Source organism: Boleophthalmus pectinirostris, unplaced genomic scaffold (genome assembly GCF_026225935.1).
Source record: "Boleophthalmus pectinirostris isolate CB_2022bp ecotype Guang Dong unplaced genomic scaffold, ASM2622593v1 HiC_scaffold_4, whole genome shotgun sequence".
Taxonomy (NCBI): domain Eukaryota; kingdom Metazoa; phylum Chordata; class Actinopteri; order Gobiiformes; family Gobiidae; genus Boleophthalmus; species Boleophthalmus pectinirostris.
The window spans coordinates 4839249-4856079 of record NW_026571353.1 but is presented as its reverse complement, the minus strand read 5'-3'; the positions used below and the strand labels follow the sequence as shown (position 1 = coordinate 4856079).

Below are 16831 nucleotides of genomic sequence, written 5' to 3'. Positions count from 1 at the left end.
ACCTGAATGTACTGAATGACCAGGTTATTCCACCAATGGATTTTTTTCTTCCCTGATGGCCTGGACATGTTCCAAGATGACAATGCCAGGATTCATCGGGGTCAAATTGTGAAAGAGTGGTTCAGGGAGCATGAGGCATCTTCACACATGGATTGGCCACCGCAGAGTCCAGACCTTAACCCCACTGAGAATCTTTGGGATGTGCTGGGGAAGGCTTTGCGCAGCGGTCAGACTCGATCATCATCAATGCAAGATCTTGGTGAGAAATTTATGCAACACTGGATGGAAATAAATCTCGTGACATTGCAGAAGCTTATCAAAACAATGCCACAGCGAATGCCGTAATCAAAGCTAAAGGCGGTCCAACGAAATATTAGAGTGTGTGACCTTTATTTATTTATTTATTTATTTTTGGTGGCAACTTTTTTTTTTGGCCAGACAGCGTATTAATGTTCAGGTAAAGGAAATGTAAAGAGTACTGTGCCGTTCGTATTTGGATGCCGGTGAATTAAGCGTAGCAGTAACACTTTATAATAACTACATATGTGTTATTTAGCCTTAATAAAGCATGAACAAAGACTTAATTAATAATGAACAAAGACTTAATTAATAATGATTCATGCTTAGTAAATGCTTAATAAAGGATAATTAGTTTTCACTTTAGAAAAGCTCTCAAAAAGACTTAACAGATAACAGCTGCCTGAATTATCATTGCATTACATTATTAATAAATCATTCTCTCATAGTTTACTAATAATTAATAAATGCTTAAATGGTTAGTTCATGAGTAATTAAGTATGAAATAATTATGAGTAACTATTTACAGCACAGGCAAATTAAGTGCAAGTGCTAATTAAGGTAGTAATTAATTTATAATGATTCACGCTTAGTAACTACTTAAGTCTTTGTTCATTATTAATTAAGCCTTTGTTCATGCTTTATTAAGGCTAAATAAGGTGTAGTTATTATAAAATGTTACCAGCGCAGCTCTCACTGAAGAAAAAATGTAGCTGCTTAAGAACAGACTGTGAATCTGGCACAGTTCTCTCAGCAGCATCTTAAAGTAACATTAGGAGCATTTTTAAAGAAAAGATACATTAATGAAGCCCATTAATGGCCCCCCTGTGGAGACATTTGTTTACTGCTACTCACCCATCCTTCAACAAGTGACACAGACACAGGGAGAACATGCAAACTCCACACAGAGTGTGGCGTCACCTGTTCTATATGTTCAGTTGCAGCCAAATGAAACCAATCGAGGGTAGCAGTTATAGCGGCTAATCCTCAACCAAGTTCCATATGTAGAATTCAAGAGGCGCAACCAAAGAGCCAATTAGAAACAAGTATGTTGAAGGTACATGTCCATTCCTGTCTGCACTGCTGGTTTGGTATTGTCTGGGCGCTTAACAACGAGCCACAATAACTGATCTATTGTTATTATTATATTATTCGGTTCTTTTTACAGACCAAGAGTTTGTTTTTCATACCTGACAGCTTTGACTGCCCAGTAGCGGTCTTCCTCAGAGTGGTCATGTGATGTTGCTGTGACGTGTTTGGTTAACTTAACTTATACAGGACCACTCTGAGGAAGACCGCTAGTGGGCAGTCAAAACTGTCAGATATAAAAAACAAACTTGGTCTGTAAACAGAACCTAATAACATAAAATATCGGAAGACCAAATGAATCTCATTGGACTATTGCTATTATTCTTCAGATTATTATTATGTTCATAACTTGATTTAAGGGCAAAATATTACAATAAAACCACACCCACACTCACTTGTCCATCGATACAGTCTATGCAGGCAATGCAGTAACATCTCCACTGAGACGAGCAGGTGTCGGACCTTCCACCAGAAAAGTTACAGTAGCCTCTTTTCCATTGGCACGGTTCACATGGGGCTTTGAGCGACTCCCTCCAGCCCAGTGTTTCCAGGCTCTGGGCACAGCTCCGGGTCCTGGGGCAGGCCTCATTTTGCAAAGCATGTTGACTCAATACATAAGTTGATATCACTGGAAATACGGAAGTTTATCACAAGATCAAGTCAGCGTTTGTTAATAAATTTTCATTATTATATTCTCATATCTGCTTTTTCTCGTCCTGTTCAGTCTTGTCATCTTGTTTGGTAGTTTTAACGGTTTAAAGGTTGTATGGAGGATTTTTTTTTGTGTGTTTGAAATTGTCAATTAAAGTTCAAAATAGAATTATAGAAATGCAGCAGCCTTGTAATTATGATGACCAAAAAATAAATAAAATAATGAAAATCCATCAACTGTGGACGTGGTGGGGGCAGATAAACATCAGCCAAAAGATAACAAGGGCACCTCTTTATCTATTGGCTGTTAGGTTGTCAATCAAACTCCCTACGTTTCTAGCGTCACTGACTTGCCGATGGGCTGGGATTGCGTGGTTTATGTTTGCGGTTCATGTTTAGCGGTTCTTGGCGTCTTTTTTTAACTGTAGCTTCCTCTCAGTTTGCACAAATTTAGTTTTAATGGCAGACAAGAATTCATGACCAGTTCGCCGCAAAAGAAAGTCAGTTTTAGACATTGCTGAAAGAAGAGAAGGGGAAAAAGAGCGAAGCGCAACATTTAAAAAAGGACAGTCGTTGCATTCCTCTTTCCTTGGGAAATCTTCTATACAACCTTTAACTAAAGCGATCCAGGAGCCCAAGTGGCCTAGGCCCCTGCGGTATGGTCGTGAATGTATATCAGTATGGTTCACTTTAGACAGCGGAGACACATGTGGGCCGCTCCAAAACGAACAAACAGTGGAAATGATTCTATAGTCACAAACGCAAATATGTAACGGGTCACATTTTTATAGAGCACTTTCCAACCTTCAAAACACTCAAAGTGCTTCACTAACCCAATCAGGGCAGAAATAAAATCAAACACAAAAAGATATCGGAGAACTGTACCAAAAATTTGAACCAACCAATCACAGCTGAGCGTCTCTCCAATCCAGCCTCTGCATTTGCCCCATTCACTTTACCCGTGTGTCTGTCTGTCACCCATGTAGTCTGGTCCCATGCTTTGGATCGCCCTCCGCATGGCCCCCACATCTCTATTCTCGTGCCTTGTTTAACTACTGTAAATGCTGAATGTTGTACTGTACAGATGGATATGGAGAAAAAAAAACAAAAAAAAAACATGAATAATCAAAATAATAAAACATACGATATACATTTCAAAGGTATTAGTTGACAAAGTATTTCAGATCATATTGAATGGGCTGCAGAGCTTTTCTAGTGCTGAACCTCTATGTTTGGTAACGCCCGGGCAGCTTTGTGCTATATTCTATCTAGAACTATGGACATTTTGGATGTTTTCTGTACAGTAGAATTTGCAAATGTATATGCAGCCTTTTGGAAATAAATGTACAGTGGAAAGGTCCAATTGTGAATTCATTTTAAAGGGGCGCTGTGTAACTTTTCTGGACACCTGCTTGTCTCCATGGAAATATTATTGCTTTGCCTGATCTCAAAAATGTACATTTAGACTCTTATTAAATCTATTCAGTCACATTTTTCATTCAATAATTTTAGATTCATCCGACACAAATAAGGATCATCGTATTTAAAGGTGCAGTGTGTAACTTTCTGGAGGTGTAACGTCACCTGCATGAATGACTCCATGAAAATACAAAGTTAAAACCAAACTTTGGAACATTCTTCATGGAGATAAATGTGTTTTATTTCATACTGTGGAAGATTATATACACAGGATTAAGTCACGATGTCTCTTCTGGTCCAACCGCCAACTTGACAGATATTTTCTAGCTTTATTTTTCCTCAAACAAGAGACAATAACCTTTCAAAAACATATGTGTACATGTATTGTATCAAGTATTTCAATAATGTAACGTATCATAACAAAGTATCAGCAGTGTGAATATCTCTGACAGTCACCGCCAACGATATCTCAGCCGAGCGTCTCATCTCAACCTCGTCCACTTTCTGTCACACTTAGTACATGGTTAAGTCCTGTTCACACTGAAGGTGTCTTGTGTGAACAAATTGCATCAAACGCTCCTAGTTTGCCGCTTGACTGTTTTGAGTCATTCGCTTCATTTGCGCGTCCAGGTCGCCGTGTTCCCTTCAGAAGGATCAACTGCGGCTGTGTGGTGTCCTCTGCGTCTGCTGTTTTCATTTGGAAAAATAGTGAACTTGGACTACATCGAGCGGGCTGGTCAGACCGGGACTTAGACCGGGACCAGACTGGGACCAGACCAGGATTGAGACTGCGACCAGACCAGGACCAGAAGGGGACTTAGACCAGGACTGAGACCGGGACCGGAACAAGACTGAGACCAGGACTGAGACCGGGACCAGGACCGGGACTGAGACCAGGACTGAGACAGGGACCAGGACTGAGACCAGGACCAGAACGGGACTGAGACCAGGATTGAGACCGGGACCAGGACTGAGACCAGGACTGAGACAGTGACCAGGACGGGACTGAGACCAGGACCAGGACCAGGACTGAGACCGGGACCAGAACGGGACTGAGACCGGGACCAGAACGGGACTGAGACCGGGACCAGAACAGGACTGAGACCAGGACTGAGACCGGGACCAGGACCGGGACTGAGACCAGGACTGAGACAGTGACCGGAACGGGACTGAGACCAGGATTGAGACTGGGACCAGGACCAGGACTGAGACCGGGACCAGGACCAGGACTGAGACCGGGACCAGGACCAGGACTGAGACCGGGACCAGAACGGGACTGAGACCGGGACCAGAACAGGACTGAGACCAGGACTGAGACCGGGACCAGGACCAGGACTGAGACCTGGACCAGAACAGGACTGAGACCGGGACTGAGACTGAGACCAGAGAGGACTGAGACCGGGACTGAGACGGGACCAGGACCAGGACCAGGACTGAGACCAGGACTGAGACCTGGACCAGAACGGAACTGAGACCAGGACTGAGACCGGGACCAGGACTGAGACCGGGACCAGAATAAAGAAGAAGGGGACAGAGAGTGGTGTAGGTCCGGCTCTGTTGAGCTTACTCGGGTCTCTGTCCTGGCTCATGCTGGTATCGTATAATATCGGCTCATTTTCCGTAGCAACAATGAGTGTATCCTCCATGTTGACTGAAAGTTCACGTCTGTCTCAGCATTATATAGACCTCATATAGACCCTATCAGAACACGGCCCTTGATTGGTTTACGTGACACAAATATTTGCAGAAAGGTAAACCATGGTTAACATGGTTCAGATGTAACCACAGAGTTAACATGTGAACCATTTACCTTGTTCGCGTCAGAGGTGAAGAACCCTTTAGGATGAAACCACTGTAATCCCTGTTCAGAGTCATACGTTTCGTCCACGTCCATTGTTTTAAATAATATGATGCTCCGTGGACCCGGAAGTGACATCACACCTAACAACACATTTCCATGGAAACCAGCAGGAGCAGGCCCTCCTCCAGGCCAAGGAAGGGTTTGGGGGAGACAAGCCCACACACAGTAAGAATGCATGTTTTTCCACATTTTTCCACTGCAAAAGAAACAACCATCATGAAAACAAAAACTTGCATTTATTTTAGCGACCTGCAACTTGTCCTAGAAGTGTCACCTGCTTGTCTCCATGGAGACGTGTAAACTGAATGCTCTACTGTGGACTTTTTACGACTCTCAGAGGCCAGAGTTTTGCAGTCATGGTAAAACTCACAACTAGCATGCTAATTGCACACTTTCTGATTACTAGACAATAAAAAGCTTTACACTTTGATGCAGTGGACTGACCTGAAGAGCTGCTTCTACAACACATCTGTACTGGGGGAGGACAGATTTGCTCCAGTACATTTAATAAAAGTTTGTAGAGGGAAATGTGTCTTATTTGTTTGAACTGCAACAATATTCTGAAATGTGTTTTTCATTTTTATTTGGTCCATACTGGCCTACATTTATTTACACTATAGGAAGCTGCAATCAATTTCTCATTCCTAATCACACAAAACAAAACATACCTTTTTGAATTATTTTTCTGACTAAATAAAAACAAACGCACCAAAGAAGTTAAGTTCAGATTCAGTGAAACTATCAAAACAAGATAAACAAAAAAAAATGTTTTAACAATCATGAATTAAACTTCTCTTCAAACCAAAGTATTTACACAACAGTAAATAAAACTATGACAGTTGTCCTCAAAATGTAGTTCTGCTTGTACATAAACGACATTAGAGAGGAGTTGACTTGATAAACAGATCGTTGTGAGGTTTGAAACAGTGGCCTGTCACTCTGTCAAGAATCACTAGAACACACTGGATTAGAAAGTATCTGCTCACACTGAGAATCCTTCAAAACCCAGTGGTGAAATTTCTACAAAGTGAAACCGGCTGATGAATCAGGCTAGGCAAGCCCATTAACTCTAAAAATATCTGTTTCTCAGGGTTTTCTAGTGCAATAAAAACACTTGTACTGAATATTTAACACTTTTGTTAAATGTTACACACTGGGGCAGAAACGTTACATTTAGTCAGACATGTTTACTTGAGTAACTCTGAGAACAAGTTGTACTTTTAACAGTAGTTTCATACTTTTTGACTCCAGATACTTGTTAAATGATTGATGACATATGAACAGTGCAGTGACTTCAGTAAAAGTGTTTGGATACTGAGGGTGTAATAGTGACAAAAGCTTTTCACATGTTCTTACCTTTTATATCACATTGTTGTTGTGATGTCGTCTGTACAAGACGATTCCAACAGTGACAACAACAACAGCCACACCAACACCTGACAACACAGCAGCAGTGATGGTGCTGGTGCTTAACTTTCTCTCTGGGAAGAAAACAAAATAAATGAAAGATTTAAACAAATATTATGTCAAGTTCAAACAGTGATGCAAAGTTTGAGCATTTGGATGAAAAACAGTCACATTTGGATGTCTAATGCTCTGCTCTGAGCGTTCAGTCACATCTACAGCAGTCAAAAGAGAAGGGCCTGAATAGTAGAAGCCAAATGACACACACACATTTGGTCCAGATGTTTGAGGATGAACCAAAGTTTGAAAGCACCTCGCTGATGTACTGAAGAATCCATCTTTGGGCTGATATTCACCTCCTTGTCACGTGTATGAATGTGTTCTTAGTGTAAGTGTATGATTGGAGGTAGAGTGGAAGCCACTCCTCTGTGTGTCTGCCCCAGGGCAGCTGTGGTTTGAGCAGCTCCAGACTTCACACTCACTTTATATTGTAATGTGTCTTTGAGTGAAAGAAGCACATGCAGACAGGATTAGGACTTTCCCCTGAGTGGGGGAGAGGTGGCTAAATCCACTCAAATCTGATTATTATGAATGTGACAGTTGAACCCTTTGCCTGGTCTCCAACAGCTCCAGCCCCAGTCTCACCGTTGCTCAGGATCTTGCTTGAGTCCAGTCTGGTGATGAGGTCCTCTGTGACTCCAGAGAGCTGGAACACACAGCTGTACCTCTTCCAGTCTTCAGCTGGGACAGAGGACAGGTCCAGGGACACACTGGTCTGGAAGGTTCCGTCGTGGTTGGGCAGGATCTCTCCGGGATCCTCATCCAGCTCCTCTCCATCTTTAGCCCAGAACAGCAGCGCTCTGTCGGGGTAGAAGCCTGTGGCGTGGCAGGTGACTGGGGACGAGGAGCACTTCTGCAGGAACGACACTAGAGGGAGCTCTGAACACATGAAAGGATCACACAGCTCAGTACAGTCACATCTTTGGGAAATACATGTTTAATAAAGACTCAAAGTAAAAGCTCTATTGTTATAATTATCAGTTTATTTTAGGCAGGGTTGTTCTATTGTTATAATCAGGTTTGTTTTTGTTTTTTAAGTTAGATAAATTATGTGCACATCATTTTGTTTTCGACATAATTAAAATAAGTAATAATCTTCAACAATTGTTTCCTTCATTCAATTAAAATAATCAAACAATGAAATTTCATTGTTTGTTCCTGTCATTTAATCACAATAAATCAATCCAAATTGTTGTTTTTCATTCAATCAGCATTCAGAATATAGTTCAAATATTATAAGTATATTTAATGAAATAAAAGAGTGATATTGCATTTCATTTGACAGTCAGCACTCTCACCCTAAATGTTTAAATATTTACAGACACATTTTGGAATATATTTAAAACTGGAATCATTTTAACTAGTTCATTGTTTTAATGGTAACTACTTTTTCCTGCCAAAAATGCGTGTTATCCATTAGAAATGGGTCATAAGTCAGATAAGCAATAAAAGAGCAGGACGTCTGTGTCAGACACAGATCAGTTGTGAACCAAAACAATACAAATATTGCTTTATGGACTTATAAGGGTCATTCCACATCAAATCTCCGAATGCCCCCGCCCAACCATCTTAGATTTGACTGAAAAAATTTTAGTAAGTTCACACACTTCCCAATGGGAAAAGTCCCAAATTTTAGCTCCCAACTCCTTATTGTTTTGTCATTAAAAGATATTTTGTCAACTCCCCCCTGACCTGTTTTGAACACATTTCTAAAATAGATGTTTCTAGCACTATAACAGGACACCTATATACAATTCAGGAGTGTTACACCAAAACATCTAAAAGTTTCCTCAAAGAGTTGAGATACTTTACAATAGTTGAGTAATCAAATCAAGCATTTTGTTGAATTTAAGCTGTGTGTTTTCTTAGCTTCTGAAAGTGCCTTCATAGTCCATGAATGCTCTGCATGTATGCAGACACACACATATATATATATATATATATATATATATATATATATATATATATATTGTATAACATGGTAAAGATGGCACCAAATATTTTTTTTTCCACTTTTAACACTTGATATCTTGTAGAGCGTTCATCACAGAGGGTCAGTTTTAAAATACAAAGTACACAGCATGTGTGGGAAGGTGTATGTTCAATATCAAACCTCTGTCTTTGAAATTGCACTTTCCACAGTCCATCAAAAATGCCCTCAAATTTGAAGAGTAAAATTTTCGAGCAAATTCAAGCCCCCAGAAATCTGTGATAAATCAAAAGCATACAGTCCCTGTTAAAAGTCTTGTCGCTTATCCATTTTGTAGAAACAAAAGCTTATAACCTGACTTTAAATTAATCGATTGGTTTTAGAAATGTCTCATATGAAAGCTAAAACCCTCCCAAATTATGCTCAATATACTAAAATAAATTTGATTCACTGAGGAAAGATTGATCATTTAATGAACACAGAAAGGTCAATTTTTGGCAAGACAAAAGTTTTGTCGCCTACAGAAAATTGAACAAATAATTTACTTCAAATACAAAAATATGTTGCATAACGTCAGTGAATAAAGTAGTGGTGCTGTGAGATCCATATTTAATATCTTGTATGACTCCATGAGCTTGAAGGACGCATCCATGCGGTTCGACAATGATTCATACAATTTGTTGATGAAGTCATCAGGAATAGCAAAAGAAAGCGTCTTACATGCCTCTCAGAGTTCATCAAGATTCTTTGGTTTTGCCTTCCATGCTTCCTCTTTCATTCTACCCCAGACATGCTCAATGATGTTCATGTCTGGTGACTGGACTGGCCAGTCCTGGAGCACCTTGATCTTCTTCACCTTGAGAAACTTTGATGTAGAGATAGAAGTATGCGATGGAGCACCATCCTGCTGCAAAATTTGACTCCTTTTATGGTTGGGAATGTAAGAGGAGCTAATACTTCTTGATATTTTAGGCTATTGATATTTGCCTTCCACCCTGCAAATGTCTCACACACCCCCATACTGGATATAACCCCAGACCAGATTTTTCCACTTTCTGCCACTTTTCCAGTGTCCATCCTTTTAGCAGGCTGTGGGCCTTGGCAAATGCCACACGGTTTTTTTAATTGCCTTTTGTTTAGTGCTGGTTTCTGTGCACTGATTCGACCATGGAGGCCATTTCGAGACAGAATTCTACAAACTGTTGTGGTTGACACAGGGACTTGAGGTGACCAGGCCTGGTGGAGTCTGCTGCAGTGGAAAAGGGGCTGGCCTTGGATTTTCAAATCAACAAACGGTCCTCCCGAGCAGTTGTCTTGCGGGGTCTGCCAGACCTGGGCTTGTCAAAAACATCTCCAGTCATTTCAGATCTTTTTCTTATTCTTTGTACTTGACGCTGAGACACATTGAAGGTGTCACCACCTCAGCAGTGGATCTGGTCTTCAGCCTCTTGATAATTAAGGCTTTGGTCTCAGGGTGGATCTTAGGCATGTTGTCAGAGGTCAAGTTGCAGTTGATGTGAAGGTCTGGTGTGCTGGGGTTCTTTTTATACACACACCCGCTAATTGATTGATCAGTAACTGATCACAGGTGAGGCTGTAATCTAGGATTGGGTGCATCATATGACAAGGCACAAGACTTTTGTCTTGCCAAAATCTGACCTTTCTGTGTTCATTAAATGATCAATCTTTCTTCAGTGAATCAAATTTATTTTAGTATATTGAGCATAATTTGGGAGGGTTTTAGCTTTCATATGAGACATTTCTAAAACCAATCGATTAATTTAAAGTCAAGTTATAAGCTTTTGTTTCTACAAAATGGATAAGTGACAAGACTTTTAACAGGGACTGTATATGTAAAAGTCCAGATTCTACAAGTACATTTGCCACATTTTAACCCTTGAAAATTTGAAGAACCTACCTTAAATAGTATTTTAGATACAGAAATCTGGCTCCTCGGAAAAACTGTTCAAAACAGGTGAGGGGGAGCTGACAAAACATCTTTAATGACAAAACTATAAAGAGTTGGGAGCTAAAATTTGGGACTTTTCCTATTGGAAAGTGTGTGAACCTCCTAGAATTTTTTCAGTCAAATCTGAGATGGTCGGGCTGGGGCATTCGGAGATTTGGGGTGGAATGACCCATATGTTGGTTCCTGAGCTGTCAATTTTCTTTTTTTCAAAGTAATTTATATCAGTCACCAAATTACTTTTGAAATAAAGTAATCAGAGTAGTAATTAGAGTACTTTTAGAAGAAGTGATCAGTAGTTCAGAGTTTACCTTTCCTCTTCAGTTTATCTTCAAATTGCATGTACCATTTCAGCCATTTAACGCACACATGGGTCATTCTATATGTCAGACTAACAGCTTCTCCAGTCTCCTCCAGTTGGAGTTTAATAGGGAAAGCCTCTGATTTAGCAGCAACAAATGTCTCTGTCTTCGAGTCCAAAGCAATAAAGTCTTGTCCATCAAACGCAGTCTGATAATACCCATTGATCTCATCAGTCTCATCGTCCCATTCACAACCAGCCATCACCTGTAGAAGATGGAGTCCTGAAACAGAAACACTGTCAGAGCTGCACTTTGACACTTCCATCTTGGACATTAGAGTTAAATTATATGCCTTTTTATTTATTGACTGATTTATACCACAAAACAAATACTACTAATTGCTGTTTTGAATAAATCATTTGTAGTGCTGTCAAAAATATTGGGTTATTAACGAGTTAACAAAACTATTTTAACGGCGTACATTTTTTTATTGTGAGATTAACGCTCTTTGTGACCTAGTGAGGTAGTTTTTTGTCAGAAGCTGTGGCCACTGCAAGTAACTTTAGAAAAACTATAGGATCTGGATGTAAACAGGAAGGAAAACAATAGGCTCTATTCACACGTCACAAACCCGGACATTTGGAAACATGCAATGACAACTTCCCAGGCCGTATTCTTCATCTCCATGTCATTGTTGCGTTCCGTTATGTTTGGCTAATCAACAACACAACCACACCTCAATTTTCATCATTTCCCTACAGACACACAAGTCTGAGTACACTGGGTTTTTGACCCATTTGCGTGAGTTTTCTCAAGAATGAGAACTTGACGTTCAAAATCTTTGTTGTTAACAGAGGTTCTGAAATTCTCCAGTTGTCAGATGTATCCCAGTGGTGTATGTTAACACGTTGGACAACCTTGCAGATTTGGCCTTCAGAGGTGCCAAATTTGAGTCCTCCCTGAGAACTGGTGCTTGGCTTTGTAGTCCTTACTTTCTTTTGGAAACTAAGAGCAAATTGTCGACAAACTCAGAGGCTGTGGCAGAGCCTTTTGTTGGAGATCCAGAGGGAAAGGCAGTGTTACTTGAACTATTTTTGTATTTTATAGAATGCTTTTTTTATGTAAATATCTAACAGTTTTTCTTGTTGTAGAGTGGGTTGAACTCACTGGGTGACCTCACTTTGGGACCTCCCATTCATTGGAGGGGTATATGGGCACCTGGGCTGGCAACCATTGTGTGCTGTGGTCCAAAGCAAGAAAAATATCTGATGAAAATGTTATTTTGAAAATAAAAAAGCTTTTGGACATCGGCCATCTGAGTGTGCTATGCATTTCTTTCACTTTTGTCTGGCTACTCCTTGCATTTGCACCTCTACAAGAATTTTGGTGTGCGTTTTCTGTTTCTTTTGTGGATGAAATGGTGCCACACAGCTCATGAGATACACCATGAGTTTTGGATGTTGTTCCACATAAAATTGAACTTGTGCACACTGTGAGGATTAAAACTAAAATAAGGATTCTGGACAGACCAATCACAAAAGTTTGCCTTCTGCGAGAAGCAGAAAAGCAGTGACAACTTTTTTTTTTTCTTAGTGGTATAGTATGGTTTCTTTTCTGTATCCTACAAGTACTTGTTGGTGGGTAGTCATTACCTGGCAATTAGGGGCCAGTATGTAAAAGCCATACATGGGTTTTCTAGTTTCTCCTCTGTGACTGATACATGTGCTTTAGTTCTGAGCTCTTGTGGGCTTCTACCCTGTGTTTTTATTCATATGTTAATTGGCCCTGTAATTAATCCCTGTGCACAAATAACATGCTGTGTATGTTTTTGGACTTTGGAGTGTCAATGGGGTTGGGATATGATGTCATATGGACGGTGAATGTATATGGGACAGATAAGGGGTGTGTCTCCAACCTTTAGCATATGCCAGTCTGTTATGGGACACGTGTTGGGACAAAACTGCTGTGTATGTTTCCATGAAGATGTTAACTCAACAGTTATGCTGGTATAAATGGCACCCAGTTTTTCTGTGCATCAGTGGGGGAACGTCGACTGCGTTGTCGAGGGACGACCGACGCACAGAGACGCAGCGTAGGCGAATCATGCTGAATCAACTTGAATCTTGAGACCTGTACCTGCCTGAACTAATAAAGAGACATGTCTGAGAACTGTTCTAACTCTCCAAGCCTCTTAAGATCCTCTGTTCAGGCTGCCTCCAGGAGAAGTTGACACTCTACATTGTGGTGTCTGGGAGTAGCACTGTGGGTGTGGTGTGGCCTATATGTGAGTGTGCTCACCTGCTGAGTGTGTGGCCTTGGATCATGGCACCCTTAGCACCCTTGGTTCCTGTGGCCATGGACTAAACTTACTTTAGTCTTACTCTTTTTGATATTCTTTATTCCTGGATGTTTCAAAAATCTGAATCAATTATACAACAAAGAAATAAAAGTGAAAATCAGACAAACCTTCAGTCTGGTTGAGTCTCTGTCTCACAATTTCAAGATATCCTTTTAGCATTTGTCCTATATTGAAGCCTCTCTGAGCATTCCTCTCCCAGTACTGTGCCTCTTTTTCTGTCACTCTGTTCATCCACTCCTGTTTGGGCACCACTCTCCTGGTGTTACTGTCATAATATTGGATTGGAAGTCCATTCAATACTGCAACAAATGCAAACTCTGGGAAGTTTGGGACTTGAGTTGAAGATATTTCAAATTCCATCAGACTGTGAATCGCTGTGAGAAACAAAATGTATATATTTCTCAGTTATATAAATACTGCACAATATCACAGAATTTTTTCAAACTGAAAAGTAATATGCATTTAAATCTCCACAGTAACTTCAGCCAAAGAGTCTCAACATAATAGGCGCATTTGTGCTGAAGTCAAAAAATAAATGTAACACTCACAAATGGGTCAACAATGTCAATCTTTCTATTACTACACTCTTGATGCTCATCTTATCTAATCGGATTAATTACTAATTGCGCTTCTTGCAGCAGTCAATGAACGCCTGCCTTGATACGAATCTACAACAGTGGCGGCTGGTGGTATAATTTTCCTAGGCCAAAATTATAAATATATGTATTATAATAGACTATATAGTATTATAACGAATGCCAGAAACAGACAGTCATTTTGGTCACTATTGGCTGAACTATATCTTGAATCAGTATAAATAATTTGTCTCATATTTCATCATCCTGTCCTACGCTTGCACTGTTTGGTTATTATAAGAAGAGCCCAACGCACAGCCAAACAGGCAAAAGCGCAACCTGATCCTCCTCTCACACCCAGCCTCAACAACACAACGTAACACACCGCTCACAATCAGCCTCAACAACACAACGTAACACACCGCTCACAATCAGCCCCAACAACACAACGTAACACACCGCTCACACCCAGCCCCAACAGCACAATGTAACACACCGCTCACACCCAGCCCCAACAGCACAATGTAACACACCGCTCACACCCAGCCTCAACAACACAACGTAACACACCACTCACACCCAGCCTCAACAACACAACGTAACACACCGATCACAATCAGCCCCAATAACACAACGTAACACACCGCTCACACATTATATTAGGTCCTTATGCGCTGCTGATGTTTTTTAATGACGGTAACAACACTGATACTGTTGCTACTTTTTGAGACCGCGGGATACCACAATACCGTATTACTGCCCAACCCTAACGCTTGGCACAACACCAGAGCAGCTCTGTTGCAACCACAAGCTCCTTTATGCACTATTTACTGTGAAGTTCCATCCTCAGGTTTGCCCCAAACTAACGAAAACAAGCCTCTTCCCTTCTCCAGACGACTTAAGCAGAGTGTATCCTCTATCCACTGTCCTGCTGGCCCTGTCTCCAAAAGTGTATTATTGTCCAATATGAAGAGCTCAAACTGGTCCAATTCTGGGTCGAGTCAGGTCTGCGGCACGAGGTCCAGTGTTCTGTCAAAATGGACTGCTTTGTCGAAATGAGCTACCCGCAGCCTAAATCGACAGTGCCATCTATCGATTCACACTGCCCCACCAAAATATGCGGCCTTATGTTTTCCCAAATACAGGTGTATAGATACAAAAAAGCCAAACCCTAAGTTTTACAACATATTTCTTTAAATTAGAGATGTGGGTTTGATGCTGTTTGCACACAGTGCTCACACTTTATACCTTAATTATGTCAAATATATCTCATTTATATGAATATACGCATTTCATTTGGACAGTCGTATTCTGCTCAAATAAGGCTCTGACTAAAGGGAGCACATACTGACAGGCCAGTTTTAGCCATCGAATAATGCTCCTACTGTAGAATCACCATTATTCACTCATTTAGATGAATTTGGGCAAAGGTAGCTCACTATATAAGAGAAAGAAATTAATGGAAACAATGAAATCTTTATATTAAACAGTAATAATATAATGTTTAATGCTAATATAATAGGCATGTGAAATTTATACAGGGCCTTTCTAAAAGCTATGTTTTCTAAACATGGAAACAAAATAAAATATGATGTAATGAAAATGGTAACTAAATCTAACTAAAAACTATTTAATCATCTAACATAAATATTCAATGACAAATCTAACATGTTACTTGTTACATACATCGAACATGTTACTTGTTACTCCACTTCTGCCTTGGGAGCTCAAATCGACGGCATTTAAACTGTTATAGTATATTGGGGGTACTGCGGATGCGCAGTAGCGCTAGATAGGTCGAATCAACAGGTAGCTCAGATCGACAGATCGGGAGTCAAGTGCATGAGCTGGTGGTAAATCTAGACTTAATCCCACTTCGGTCTTAAGTCTGAAAGTTTTGATCAGTCCATATTAGGACCAGGGCACCAGGTAGACTTAAACCCTCTGCGTGTAATAAACATTTATGAAGAGCAATCACTGATTTGAGTTCGCCCCGTGCTAAGCCCCCAAAATGTCTGTCAGGGCTGCAATGTAAAGTAATGAGCAGAAAATGTCAGACGTCAATTTTTTTCAAGACTTCAGGCTCTCCCATAGAACCGCATTAAGTTCACTTCAGCCCAGTGAACTCAAAGGGCCAACGCATAAATCAACTAAAGTGATATGAGCACATTTAACGTCATAACAACATGTCTATGCAGATACACGCTCAAATTTAAACGAAATATGAGATATATAACCTAAAACAAAACAACAACTGAAAACATTTTTTTTTAATCAAAGTCAAGTTAGGGAGTGCGCCCACTCCCTTGACCAGCCGCTACTGATCTACAGCCTAATATGAACCAGTCGGAATTCAACCTGAGCTTCAACGCCATGTGTAGCTGCGTAAATACTCAAAACCGCCTCTGTATCGTTCCTATACGTGTAAGCCAACTAACACGAAAAAACAAAACTCCGCCTTGCAAGTAATTATTCATCTGTAATAGTTGACTTTACACTTTCTACTATATCTACAATGGTCTATCTCTGAGTCACACTAAAACACATCAAACTACTCACTTGACGTGGCTCCGTTCACGAGTGTCCCCATGAGAATGATCACAGCACAAATGTTCATGGTGAACACAGCTGCAAAGCTCTTCACACAGATACAGAAAGTTCCTCTGGAAAACAGCCGGAGACTTTATAGAAAAATTCATTTGCTCTTTCGATTTGAAAGTCCAACCCTTTTTCTCTTCGACCAATCAGAATTCAGAACGGCGCAAACGTCACGAGTCTCCAGGTAGATCTGACTCTCCCAGGTTTGTAGAAGGTGTAAAAAGCTGAAGACAAAAACTAATGCCAGAAGAAGTACTCGATTTTGTTACTTAAGTAAAAGTACAGATACTGGAGCAAATAATACTCAAGTAAAAGTAAAA

At 40.5% G+C, this 16831-nt stretch overlaps 1 protein-coding gene across 9 annotated transcripts in view; it reads right to left on the bottom strand.

Moving 5' to 3' along the window:
* LOC129411210 (class I histocompatibility antigen, F10 alpha chain-like) overlaps positions 1-16611 on the bottom strand; it is a 35960-nt gene extending 19349 nt beyond the window's left edge. For 6 of the 9 annotated variants that reach the window (XM_055161216.1, XM_055161210.1, XM_055161212.1 and 3 more), the window contains exons 1-7: positions 16473-16611; positions 13446-13712; positions 10989-11261; positions 7367-7660; positions 6674-6798; positions 5267-5513; positions 1782-3113 (exon numbers count right to left, since the gene is read on the bottom strand). In XM_055161216.1, the coding sequence (XP_055017191.1) occupies positions 6677-6798; positions 7367-7660; positions 10989-11261; positions 13446-13712; positions 16473-16530 (1014 nt within the window). In that variant the 5' untranslated portion in view covers positions 16531-16611 and the 3' untranslated portion in view covers positions 1782-3113; positions 5267-5513; positions 6674-6676. The remainder of the gene's footprint in view (positions 1-1781; positions 3114-5266; positions 5514-6673; positions 6799-7366; positions 7661-10988; positions 11262-13445; positions 13713-16472) is intronic. The other 3 variants (XM_055161211.1, XM_055161213.1, XM_055161218.1) reach the window with 3 other exon arrangements.
* Positions 16612-16831: the final 220 nt, after the last annotated feature.